We start from the raw sequence: 14,345 nt of genomic DNA on the forward strand, positions 1-14,345 counted from the left end.
CTATGAGGAGTGGCCAATCCTCATCTGGCTATGCCGGGTGGAGATTATAACAGAACATGGCCAAGATGTTCAAATGTTCATAAATGACCAGCATGGTCAAATAATAATCACAGTAGTTGTCGAGGATGCAACAGGTCAGCACCTAAATGTCAGTTGGCTTTTCATAGCCGATCATTGAGAGTATGTCTACCGCTCCTGCTGTCTCTAGAGAGTTGAAAACAGCAGGTCTGTTTAACATTGAGTTTTTATTGCATATATCTGATGTTTTTGAGCCACAGATTTTCACATTGACTAACAGGTTAACACTTTTGTCATGGCTAGCTAGCTGGCTAATGTTTTTGTTTGAAAAAATGCATCTGGACACAGTACATTTGTTTTTGTTTCACCTGGCTGCCAATTACTGATCTCCTGAGAACATCATTTGAGGAGTCGGCTGAAGCGTGAGAGGAATGGGAGAGAGGAATACAGTAGTGCTGAGGCAGAGGGCTGGTAGTGAGGATAACTGCCTACGATTCTGAACTATGTGTGGTGAGTTTTCTGGCACCCAGAGCTGCTGAGGCATCACCCAAGTGGGTGCTACACAGAATGGAAGAGGAGAAGTCCAGTGGCTCTAAGACTCACGTTGGTTTCCAGACTTGCCCTCTACAACATCATCAGCAGACTCCATCACCATCATTTACCATCCTCTGTGGATACGGGCCCTGGACAAAGCTTAATCTGCGTCTGTGAAACCAGCCTATAAAATCCAGCAAGTTTCAATAGCTTTTGTTCTACTTGGAAAATATACAAATAAAACAGCAAGGTAGTTTATAGATGGGACAGATCATGATTTTCTACTTATGATATCTTTAAAAATATATTAAAAACACAGAAAAGTTTAAATGTGTGCCAAAATGTTGTCATAAGTGTCACCATGTTACCTCAAAATAACGAGTCCATCTCTTTTCGAGGCATTGAGACACCACATTTTTTGTCCATTGAGATGGCAGTGGAGAGAGTCTGATGTCATAGACTCACAGAGCAATGTGTAGAATATCATTCATTAATGCCCTCACAAATAACATGACATAACTACTTGTTAATTATGAATGTAATAATGACTGCTGTCCTAACCTAGTAGGTTCCCCCTTACATCTTCCCTAGGCTTCAGGAAAGGTCACTCAACTGAGACTGCTCTCTGTCACGGAGGCTCTCCGCACTGCCAAAGCTGACTCGCTCTCCTCTATACGCTGCCTTCGACGCCGTGAACCATCAGATCCTCCTCTCAACCCTCTCAGGGCTGGGCGTCTCAGGCTCAGCAGACTCTTTGATTGCATCCTACCTGGCAGGCCACTCCTACCAGGTGATGTGGAGAGGATGTGTGTGTGCACCACGTACTCTTGCTACTGGTGTCCCCCAGGGCTCGGTTCTAGGCTCTCTCCTCTTCGCTCCATAAACCAAGTCACTAGGCGCCATCATATCCTCACATGGTCTCTCCTTTCATTGCTATGCGGATGACACTCAACTACTTTTCTCCTTTCCCCCTTCTGACACCCAGGTGGCGATGCATCTCTGCGTGCCTGGCAGATATCTCAGCTTGGTTGTTGGCCCACCACCTCAAGCTCAACCTCGACAAGACGGAGCTGCTCTTCCTCCCGGGGAAGGCCTGCCTGCTCTAACACCTCTACATCACGGTTGACAACTCCACGGTGTCTCCCTCCCAGAGTACATAAACCTTGGCGTGACCCTAGACAACATCCTGTCATTCTCTGAAAATATCAAAGCAGTGACTTTATCCTGCAGGGTCATGCTTTACAACAGGGGTATTCAACTTTTACCCTACGACGTTTCTGTTCTGGTGGGAGGTGCTATAGGAGGACAGGCTCATTTTAATGGCTTGGATGGAATAACTGGAAAGGTATCAAACATATGGAAACCACATGTTTGACTCTGTTACATTTATTCCATTCCAAAAACATCTGAAACTGTAACTCTTCAAAGAATACCTTAAATAATCCCACAGCATGAACTAACACTCACACTTGAGTCATTTCCCCCCTAGCACTGACTTTGCTGATAAGTACTTTTTGAGGAAAAATGTACTTACTATGACTGAGATATGTGTTTGTCCCACCTAGCTAACTTAAGATGAATGACTTACTAAATGTAAATCGCACTGCATAAGACCACCTGCTAAATGACAAAAATGTCAAATGTAAATACAATTAAGTGGCATTTGAGTGACATCTAGTGTCAAATTGTTGAAGCTGCATACACTTGACTTATATTCATCAAGAACAAAAATCTGCGGTCCAGGCTAAATAACCAGGTAGTCTAATATTTAACAAGCAACCAGATGAGTTGAAGTCAGAGGTGAACTTTTGATAATTGATTAATCAACGACATAATTTCTCGACCTTCTCAAAATGGATGGATGTGATGCCCATCATGACATGCTCCATCATGACTAGTTACACCTCATTACATCCGGTGGATGAGGTCAATCTTTCCCTAAAGATCCGCCATTTCAGCCTCTGAGTTTATATTTCAAATTACTTAAGAGATTTATTTTAAAACGCCTTGACAAATAAATTATAGATTTCTGGTTGCCACAATTAATTCTTAATTAAGGTGTTAACTGTATTGTTTCGTGGGAGTCGGTGAAATGTACATAGATGTAACGGTTTAAAGCGGTATCGATGCCATGGTTTTTTCCCGGAGCGTGTTCCATAGTGAACCAAAGTTTTTGTATGAGTTGAATCCCGATTGCGAATAGGGAGAGGCAAGGGGAAGGCCTTGGATCCTCGGAGTGGATTTGGAGCCATGGCCGGGAATTTTGATGCCGAGGACCGTGCTAGCTGGTACTGGGGAAGGTTGAGCCGACAGGAGGCGGTTTCTCTCTTGCAGGGTCAGAGACATGGCGTGTTCCTGGTCAGGGACTCGATTACCAGTCCTGGGGACTACGTGCTATCTGTCTCAGAAAACTCAAAAGTCTCACATTATATAATTAACAGCATCAGCAACAACCGGCAATCTGGATCAGGTAAAATAGCGAGCTAGCCAGCTAACTAACGTTACACCAGACATACATAGCTAGTTAGCAAACCTAAACCAAAGACAATAGCTATTTGTTTAGAAACTCTGGCTAAGCTATGAACGTCTAGCTAACGTTAGTTAGATGTCTACTGATGTTAGTTAAGGACTGAATATACTGTATTATGTTGCAACGGAAGCAACCCTAACGTTACGTCGTTAGCTGTGGCGGTCATGTAGCTAGCTTGTGCTTAGTGAACTACATACAGTATATAAGACTGGTGGTGGCTGCTTTAAAAAAAAAAAACTGTTTAATAGTGGGTTTTCAAAGGTCTGTTTAGTTTTGTCATCTGGAGTTTTAGGTACTTTCTGTTTAGTAAGAACCTGGTAGACGGAGTGAAAGGGGTGGGTTGGGTTGATCCTGTGAATGAATGGACAGGCTGTCACAATTGGAGGATGACTATTCCGAATGGTGTGTGTGGAATGCCTGTGTTCCTGCCCTGTTTTTTTTTTTACACAGGCTCAGTTCTTATTTGTTACTTTATTTTGATATCGTAACGACCATCTGCACTGATCTGTGTTTTTGACAGATGGGATGCTGCCAATATCAGAAGTGACTTTACGCAGCAGTTTAGAAGAATTCATGTAGCGTATACGAATTATGGTTAGGGTTAGCTAAGTGCAAAAAGTCAACCTGATGCGACTCAAATATGCAACTTTGAAATTAGCACATGCCATCTCGACATGCGCCTGATAACTCGCAAACACTGACGTGATAAAGCTTTGGCGATATCCAGATTGTTATACCTTCAAACCGAACACAAGGGGCGCTATTTTCAAACACCACTGAGCCTTTGTAATCCAAAGGTTAGCAATGCTAACAAGTACATGTAAAATCGCATAGCGAATGCTAACTAAATGCTAACGAGGGCATTGAGAACAGTTTATACAGTCTCTGACCTGAAGTATTTGCAGGACAGACATCCCAGCTCAAAGTTATACAAGTAACTAAAAAATGCTGCATGCAGAAAACCAATATTAGACAGCAAGTCTCTTGATCCAGGAGGGAATTCTCTGCTGTTACCAAGCGAAGCTTGATTATGGAAGAAGCTAACCACGTAGCTATACTAAACCAAAATATAAACATAACATGCAACAATTTCAATGATTTTACTGAGGGACAGTTCATATAAGGAAATCAGTCAATTGAAATAAATTCATTAGGGCCTAATCTATGGATTACACATGACTGGGCATGTGCGCAGCCATTAGGGAGCCAGGCCCAGCCAAAAAGAATGAGTTTTGCCCCACAAAAGGGCTTTATTACAGATAGAAATACTCCTCAGTTTCATCAGCTGTGCAGGTGGCTGGTCTCAGACGATCCCGTAGGTGAAGAAGCCTGAAGTGGAGGTCCTGGGCTGGCATGGTTACATGTGTTCTGCGGTTGTGAGGCAGGTTGGACGTACTGCCAAATTCTCTAAAACGGAGGCGGCTTATTGTAGATAAATGAACATAAAATTCTCTGGCAACAGCTCTGGTGGACATTCCTGCAGTCAGCATGTCAATTGCATGTGCCCTCAACTTGAGACATCTGTGGCATTGTGTTGTGCTGCACATTTTAGTGGCCTTTTGTCCCCAGCACAAGGTGCACCTGTGTAATGTATAATGCTGTTTCATCAGCTTCTTGATATGCCACACCTATCAGGTGGATTGATTATCTTGACAAAGGAGAAATGCTGACTAACAAGGAAGTAAATGCATTTCTGCACAAAATATGAGAAAAAAAGCTTTGTGCGTTTTTGAACATTTGTCTGAATTAATCCTACCAAAAACGATAAATCCATAGCTAATTTGACGTTTTATTCCTGAGCAAGTCTTAACTACTTGATTTTACCTCTAACTAAGAGTTTAGTGGTTGTTGGACCAGTATTTGTGAATTTTGAAATGTGCATGAAAATTAGCTAGAAGCTATTGTGCTTGCTAGCTGAATCAGTCTTATCAATCCATATGAAACGAAGGATGCTAACAATGCCAGTTCACACACTCCATACTGAATACTCCTTCTAGCCTACAGTGCCTTCAGAAAGTATTCATACCCTTTGACTTATTCCACATTTTGTTGTGTTACAGCCTGAATTCAAAATGGATTAAATATTTTTTTCTCGCCCATCACACAATACCCCATGACAGTGAAAACATATTTTCTGAAATTTTACCAAATGTATTGAAAATTAAATACATATCTCATTTACTTAAGTATTCACCGCCAAAGGTTATAACCACCTTTGGCGGTGATTACAGCTGTAAGGCTTTCTCGGTAAGTCCCTAAGAGCTTTTCACACCTGGATTATATAATATTTTCCCATTATTATTTTCTAAATTCTTTAAGCTCAGTCATTTTGGTTGTTGATCAATGCTAGACAACCATTTTCAATTCTTGCCATAGATTTAACTCCCCAGTCCTTAATGATTACAAGCATACCCATAACATGATGCAGCCATCACTGTGCTTGAAAATATAGAGAGTGGTACTCAGTAATGTGTTGTATTGGATTTGCCCTAAACATAACTCTGTATTCAGGACAAAAAGTTTTTTTGCTTTGTCACATTTATTGCAGTATTACTTTAGTGTCTTGTTGCAAACAGGATTCATGTTTTGGGATATTTTTGTTCTGTACAGCCTTCCTTTTCACTTTGTCAATTAGTTTAGTATTGTGGAGCTCAGTCATTTTGGTTGTTGATCAATGCTAGACAACCATTTTCAATTCTTGCCATAGATTTAACTCCCCAGTCCTTAATGATTACAAGCATACCCATAACATGATGCAGCCATCACTGTGCTTGAAAATATAGAGAGTGGTACTCAGTAATGTGTTGTATTGGATTTGCCCTAAACATAACTCTGTATTCAGGACAAAAAGTTTTTTTGCTTTGTCACATTTATTGCAGTATTACTTTAGTGTCTTGTTGCAAACAGGATTCATGTTTTGGGATATTTTTGTTCTGTACAGCCTTCCTTTTCACTTTGTCAATTAGTTTAGTATTGTGGAGTAATTCCACTTTGACAATGACAAAAGGCTGTAACACAACAACGTGGAAAAAGTCAGAGTTTCTGAAGGCGCTGTAGCCATCCACTGTAGTGAAATTCTAGCTAATAGCACAGTTCATGTTTTATGATAATCCAGTTTCTGTTCTGCCGTGACTAGTGCACTGCTCAAGCTGCGACGTTATTGCTCTGGCCAAATGTTAAAGTAGCGAGGCACAGTACCAGCTGTCAGATACATATGATTTCTGAGAACAGTCCCATAACTTTAGTGCCATACAACTTAATCAGCAAGCTTGCAAATTAGCTACCGCAATGGCCATTCAAACAAGCTAGCAGTAAGCTTCTAACTGGAGCAAGTTTGCACAGCTCGTCAAGCATGGTGTGCCGTAGTAGCCAGCCCAGTGTATCATAGTGGAGTGATTTAGGAACTAGTGTAAGCGAATGAGCAAAATCACGATTTTTAGAGATTAGTTCCATGATTTGTAATACAGATGGCAACTGCATGTCACGTTAAAATGACGCCACCTATCGGAAGACAATGGTGTGACCATTAGCTATGCTTTGAAATTGAATCAAACTATTGAATGAGTAGGCCTATGTCTTCTTAGACCCAGATACTGTGGGTGGCATTAAAATGTATTATGATGACGATCCCCTTGAACATATTTGTTTTTATTAATAAACTTGCAAAGAAATTGTGACTGGGAGCGTTTGCATGCTGTATGTGAAGCCGTGGGAGACTTCAATACTATTTCAGCTAACTCCTTGACTTGAGCCACATTCTTTTGTTAGGGCTCCATTGTCAGAATTCTTTTTTTGCTGTGAGGCTCTTTCAGTAGCCTCTGAGTTCCAGGAGAGTGGTTTTCTCCAGAATAGGCCAGGCAACAGCAGGAGCCTAGGTCACCTCCGCTTGGGATAACTCTATAAAAGCATGAGACCTAAGCCAATATCATCTTTTACATAAACAATTTCAACAAAATTAATTGCATCAGTGTCAGACCTTCATTTAGTGCAACACTGCCTTTGATGCAGAAGGGAAAATCCACCCATTGGTCCACCATACGTTGTTAGATCAGCCGTGGTAATGATATGACATAACAAACTGCTCCATCCTCTCCCCCTGCCTCGCCCGCCAGGTCTGGCCCCCCCGCGGTTCCGCATCGGGGATCAGGAGTTTGATGCCCTACCCGCCCTGCTGGAGTTCTACAAGATCCACTACCTGGACACCACCACGCTGATCGAACCCATCAGCAAGGCCAAGCATGCGGGCTTCGTGAGCTGTGCCGCCGCTGCCCCGGGGGGCGCCCTGCAGGAGGCAGAGTTTGTTCGCGCCCTCTTTGACTTCCCTGGCAACGATGAGGAGGACCTGCCCTTCCGCAAGGGAGATGTGCTGCGCGTGCTGGAGAAGCCTGAGGAGCAGTGGTGGAACGCGGCCAACCAAGAGGGCCGTGTCGGCATGATTCCCGTGCCCTACGTGGAGAAGTACCGGCCTGCCTCGCCCAACTCCTTGGGGGCTCCGGCGGCAGGGAGACCCGGCGGGGCAGGAGGAGTAGGCGGAGTAGCGGCAGGTGTTGGAGGCAGCACTACCGACGGAGCAGCTCCCCAGCTGCCCCCGCCTCTGGGGGAGCCGGGCCAGTATGCCCAGCCCGTGGGCAATACACCCCTGCCCAACCTGCAGAACGGGCCTGTCTACGCCCGTGCCATTCAGAAGAGGGTGCCCAACGCCTACGACAAGACGGCCCTCGCCTTGGAGGTATTCCATCCCTGAGTGTATTTGAAGTGGAAACTGACCTTATTTAGAGAAACGAAATAGAGTTTAGCTACTGTGCATGTCAGGCAAAGGCTGGGGTCGGTTTGACAGGAGGAGGCTTTGTTCCTACACATTTTGAAACGTTTCCCCCCACAAAAACCTTGGATGTTGGTGCACCTGGCCGCATTTCAAATTAAACAAAACAGAATTTTGTTGAATAGTACGGGGTGTAACCAAGTTATTAAATCATTTTCATGTGGTTGTTCAAGTGTGAGGTAGAGCTGATTTGATGTGTTCATTCTTCTACTATTGTTGATTGATTAGGCTGCATTAAATAACTAATTATAGAACACCATTGAGCCAGACAGGGGCTTTTTAAGAGCCACACGTTAGACCCCAGGAGGTCTTGTTTCTTTCCAATCTATCTCTATATTCAAACCTGTGTGTGTTTCTGCAGGTCGGAGACATGGTAAAAGTGACCAAGATCAACGTGAACGGCCAGTGGGAGGGCGAGTGCAAGGGCAAGCATGGCCACTTTCCCTTCACGCACGTCCGGCTTCTGGACCACCAACACCCTGAGGAGGAGAGCTGAGAGACACACTTCGTCTCACTCCTCACTTCACAAAATCCCTCTGTGATCGTTTCTCACAGATGATAGGAAGAGCACACAGGATATACGGACTACAGTGGTCAGGAGTTGCAACTCAGCAGCTGTTGTTGCCAATGGGGCTGGAGTACACTCCCCTCCCTTCACATACACACACAGAATAGAGTTTACACTTCCACCCCAGTATTGAAGTCCTGATACACAACACACAGCAGCGTTTATGACCCCTCTCCCATGTTATCCACGAAATCCTCCTCTACACACATACTTACGCACGCACGCACGCACACAATTCAGATGTGTATATGTGGCTTCTCTCACAGACTCATGGATCACCCTTTTGTAGTAATGGACTGTGAACTTGGCAGTGAGAAGAGTAGCCACCCTGACTCCTAATTTTGACTCCCTCTTGTGGAGACAGATGCTCACTGCGACTGAAACCGACCATTGCTGCACTTCAGACAGCACGAGTTACCACAGCATACTCCACTATTCACCACAGGGGCTCTAACCCAGCCCCTCTCTGCTACAAACGTCACACTACAAACCCCCAAGTTCTCTTTTTGTATTGAAATGAAAAATATTATGATAGAATTATGACAGGTACAGCAACTGCCAAAAGAAAGGAAACACTTGAGTAAATGATGGATACAAAGTATATTGAAAACAGGTGCTTTCACACAGGTGCGGTTCCTCAGCAATTCCTAAGCAATTAACATCCCAACATGCTTAGGGTCATGTATAAAAATGCTGGGCAGGCCCAGTTTCCCATTATTTTGGCTAACATGGCTATAGGATGACAATGCCCCCATCCACAGGGCATTAATGGTTCGATGAGCATGAAAACGTCACCAGATCTCAATTGTACACTTATGCAAGATTCTGGAGTGGCGCTTGAGACCACCAACAAAACACCAAATGATGGAATTTCTCATGGAAGAATGGTGTCACATCCCTCCAATAGAGTTCCATCCAGAATTGTGTATAATCTATGGCAAGGCACATTGAGGCTGTTCTGGCTCATGGTGGCACAACGCCCTATTAAGACACTATTGGCGTTTCCTTTTTTTGGGCAGTTATATATATATATATAGTACCAGTCAAAAGTTTGGACACACCTACTCATTCAAGAGTTTCTTTATTTTTACTATTTTCTACATTGTAAAATAATAGTGAAGACATCAAAACGATGAAATAACACACAGAATCATGTAGTAACCCAAAAAAAAAGTGTTAAACAAATCAAAATATATTTTATATTTGAGATTCTTCAAAGTAGCAACCCTTTGCCTTGATGACAGCTTTGCACACTCTGGCATTCTCTCAACCAGCTTCACCTGGGATGCTTTTCCAACAGTCTTGAAGGAGTTCCCACATATGCTGAGCACTTGTTGGCTGCTTTTCCTTCACTCTGCGGTTCAACTCATCCCAAACCATCTCAATTGGGTTGAGGTTGGGTGATTGTGGAGGCTAGGTCATCTGATGCAGCACTCCATCACTCTCCTTATTGGTCAAATTGCCCTTACACAGCCTGGAGGTGTGTTGGGTCATTGTCCTGTTGAAAAACAAATGATAGTCCCACTAAGCGCCAACCAGATGAGATGGCGTATCGCTGCAGAATGCTGTGGTAGCCATGCTGGTTAAGTGTGCCTTGAATCCTAAATAAATCACAGACAGTGTCACCAGCAAAGCACCCCCACACCATCACAGCTCCTCCTCCATGCTTCACGGTGGGAACCACACATGCAGAGATCATCTGTTCACCTACTCTGCGTCTCACAAAGACAACGTTTTTGCGACTGCATTTGAAACTTTCTAAGTTCTTAATTTTCCATATTGACTGACCTTCATGTCTTAAATTAATGATGGACTGTAGTTTCTCTTTGCTTATTTGAACTGTTTTTGCCATAATATGGACTTAGTCTTTTACCAAATAGGGCTATCTTCTGTATACCAACCCCTACATTGACACAACTCAACTGATTGGCTCAAACGTATTAAGAAGGAAAGAATTTCCACAAATTAACTTTTAACAAGGCACACCTGTTAATTGAAATGCACTCCAGGTGACTGCCTCAAGAAGCTGGTTGAGAGAATGCCAAGAGTGTGCAAAGCTGTCATCAAGGCAAAAGGTGGCTACTTTGAAGAATCTCAAATATAAAATATATTTTGATTTGTTTACCACTGTTTTGGTTACTACATGATTCCATATGTGTTATTTTTTATGTTTTGATGTCTAGACTATTATTCTACAATGTAGAAAATAGTAAAAATAAAAACCCTTGAATGAGTAGGTGTGTCCAAACCTTTGACTGGTACTGTGTATATATATCATTACATGCTAAATATTATGTTAAATGTTTTGTTTTTTCGTTGCCCTGTGTGTGAACAGACCCTCACGCTTTGTGTGGTCACTGTTATGCATCTATCTGAAACACTATGATGACTGTGTCTGGGGAGGAAGTGGAGACATTCCTTAGGACTGTCAGGTATGGGGCCTTTGTCCAGTCCACCTCATTGTTTTGAGAAATGGTCATATAAGGATACAATGGCCAGACAATGACAGAAAAATGTAAATATACCAACACCGCCCTCTCTCCTCTTACTTTGATTTGCCCAGTCCCCTCCTCTCCCATCCTGTCAGTCTCCTCCACCTGTCTCATTCATTTGTTACATGGTCTGATCCATTTCCTCCCGTACCTCCCCTATGCTAAAGACACTAGAGGCACCTACAGAGTACAGTTTTGTTTCAGTGTACATAAAGGCCTTTTGGCAGATGGAACCTGTTAACGTCACATTTGAAATGATGCAGACTTAGTCCCCAGCACTGTGATGCAGAAGCTCACATTGTCACACTCGACAGAAAGCCGCAGCCTTAATCCTTTGGTGTCTCCCCTAGTTTCCCTCCCACGTGGTCGTAGCAAACACACAGTAAATATATATACACGTTTTTAAGTTGACAGAATTCATTGTTTCTGTCAGCTACGTTTCAACTGGGTGCTCTAAGTTAGGTCTGGGTTGTATTCAGTAGGGCACAATATTGAAAGTGTTTTAAAAAGTTATGCTACCGGAAAAAATATTGAATGTTTCTTATCGGACAGGTTTGGGAGTACCGCCCCGTTTTGAAACCTTTCTTCCCGACTGAACATGACCACGTTCATTTCCCTAGTGTCTCCCTTAGTGCCAATCTATCAGCATCTCACCCAGTACCTAGCCTCTGGGCACAGTTATGACACATCGAGCCACTGACGTGCCAGATACACCGCAGTATGCTAAACGTCCTCATAGGATGACTACATTACATTGCTAAAGGACTGTGTGGGTGAAAGGCACATAGCCACTGATCGATCATAGTAACATGGGTGGGTGTATTGACCAATCGTAGGCACATGTGAGTGTTTTAGGCCAATCATCCTCATTTGGGGAGGGTCTGTTTATTTTGTCCTTTCTACCTCGTCTGAATTGTTTTAATTGATGTTAATTGTCTTTCCGAAATAGGAAAATAACATGACCTGAAGTGCCAGGCTCAGTTCATCTGTATTTTTGTGGAAATGTTGGTAGATTTTATTTCCTTATTTTTTATTTTTTTTGCCAACCGAACAATTATAGTCCAAATAGTCCTTACTCCCTCAACTATACCCTGTGGTATTATTGTGTAAATGTGCATAGTTGCACAACCTTCCCAACAGTGTAAGAACCCATGTTCCTTCCAAGTCCATGTCTATGAAGCTGCAAGGCTTTTTAATAATACTAAGAGTGAGAATATTAATTACAAGCCCTGTGTAGATGTTTTCTATGTTAAAGTTTACAAAGACACTACCGTTGCTCTATTGAAGGCAGAACTGAGGGCAACCTGCATAACTTGTGTTGACTGCAGCATCACTGTATTTATGAGACAATGAACAGTTAAAATGTGTCTGTAAAGGTTTGAATGGTTTTATGCTCTGTAGGTGATATAAACAGATTTCAGTGACGGGAGGAGTAGTACGGCAAGAGGATGATTGAACTATGACACAGTACAGAAAGCACCAGGGTTGTGTTCAGTAGGGTACAAAGTAGCAAAATGTTTTGCAAAGGGGGTAAAAAAAATATAGTTTTGGTCAAGTTCAGGTAGTAGGCTACCTCCCAGTTTCACTGTTTTGTTTTCTACCTACTGAACCAGACCAGGGTCACTGCTAGATCCAAAAACTTGTGTTGCCCCTGTTAAGTAATATTTCTATATATTTTATGAATTAGAAATTATGGAATCTGTATTTAGCAATGACAGAGAAAGATTTACACAAATAAATGAATGACAAACTCAAATTGAAAATATGACATTAAACTGCCTGACAGAGTTCCCCTATTGCATAACTTTGAATTATTTGTTTAAGTCAATACTGCAGATTGGGAAGGGTGCTGTGGACATGTACCTGGCACCTCTCATTTTCCCTTTCTAGTTTTCTTGAACTCTGTTGTCAATACTGTTTGGATTTCTTGAAAGGAAACAAATAATTGATGTGCTTTCTGTTGGTCTTTGGCTTTTTAATGTTGTCCTCTGATATGGCACTGATGGGTATGTATTTTACCATTATGTTCATAGTGTAAGAAGTTGTTGTACTTTGTTTGGTTAACATTGCTCAAATGTTCTCGAACATTTCCCACCAACACCATTCTGCAATGTGTTGCCAGTTGAGCCAGGTCCTGTTGTGTCTGTTGTACTTGCATGTTGCATCCAGTGACAGCCGTCTGTCATCCAACCATCTCAGGCTTGCCTTGAAGAGAAGAGACTGTCTCCATTTCATAGAGGGTCATGATCATATGATACCGTTTTGTCTAGTGGAGTATAGGCCAGTCAGGTGAAGCAACTTTCGCCCTTGGACCAACGAATACTTGGATTTTAATGAGTGATTTTAAAATGGTGTCCTTTCCCAAACATTTTTCAACGTTGAATCCCTTTTCTGCACCTTATCGCTTATATTGCCTCTGTTAGTGATGATTGTTTTTTTATGCCTCATCATTCATGCCAAACTGTTTTCATTCTCCTGTATTTTTGTACCAGGTAATTCCACAGAAACTGAATTACGCTGAGACTCTGGTTTAAAAAAAATAATGTTATGCCAAACAAAAAACATTTATTTAAAAGTTTAATAACAAACCATACAACTATGCAGAATGACTAATTTGAACAATTTAAACAGTAAATTACAAACAAATAACATTTACTGGAAAAACTATCTGCACAGTTCTTCCTGTAAATATTTTTTGTAAAAATGTATAAGTAGTCATTGTGCATAGAGTTTGTATGGTTAAACATTGAAATTAATGTTTTTTCTGTTTGGTATACATTTTTAAAGTGAAATCTCAGCGTAATTCCATGACATGAAATTGCCCTATCCCAATTACAATTTTCCTTTTGTGCCATCCCTTTTCTTTTGAAGAGGACAGGAGTGGGTGAAAATATAAATAATTGATTTTAAGATGTTCCATTGTGATATAACACTATTATTTGACGTTCACATTTTACCTTTTATTTTCTGTAGCATGTAATGTGTTAATATCCTTAGTAAATAAAAACCTATTACAATTGTGTCAATTTGCTATGTCTTAATTTGTGTTTGTCTCCATTCAACACCTGACAGGACTGTGAAGCAACATGAATATTCGCACAGACACATGCATACACACACACAATAACATACGCACTATTCATACACATGGATTTAGTCCTGTAGATATGTGGTAGTGGTGGAGTAGGGGCCTGAGGGAACACAGTGTGTTGTGAAAGTATTGTAATGTTTTTAAAATTGTATAAACTGCCTTAATTTTGCTGGACCCTAGGAAGAGTGCAGCAGCTAATGGGGATCCATAATAAATACAAATACAGGCATTCTTACATTTTGGGCATTTTTTTTGTCACATATAGCCTATGTCTCTGCTGACTGTCACAA

General features: G+C 41.9%; 1 protein-coding gene across 4 annotated transcripts in view; it reads left to right on the forward strand.

The window, feature by feature from the left end:
• LOC106567578 (adapter molecule crk) overlaps positions 1-13,986 on the forward strand; it is a 42,160-nt gene extending 28,174 nt beyond the window's left edge. For 2 of the 4 annotated variants that reach the window (XM_082960279.1, XM_082960280.1), the window contains 4 exons: positions 1,144-1,342; positions 1,538-3,022; positions 7,195-7,811; positions 8,266-13,986. In XM_082960279.1, coding sequence (XP_082816405.1) covers positions 2,803-3,022; positions 7,195-7,811; positions 8,266-8,400 — 972 coding nt within the window. In that variant the 5' untranslated portion in view covers positions 1,144-1,342; positions 1,538-2,802 and the 3' untranslated portion in view covers positions 8,401-13,986. The remainder of the gene's footprint in view (positions 1-1,143; positions 1,343-1,537; positions 3,023-7,194; positions 7,812-8,265) is intronic. The other 2 variants (XM_082960281.1, XM_014137061.3) reach the window with 1 other exon arrangement.
• Positions 13,987-14,345: the final 359 nt, after the last annotated feature.

This window comes from Salmo salar, chromosome 13 (genome assembly GCF_965601325.2).
Source record: "Salmo salar chromosome 13, fSalSal1, whole genome shotgun sequence".
Lineage (NCBI taxonomy): Eukaryota > Metazoa > Chordata > Actinopteri > Salmoniformes > Salmonidae > Salmo > Salmo salar.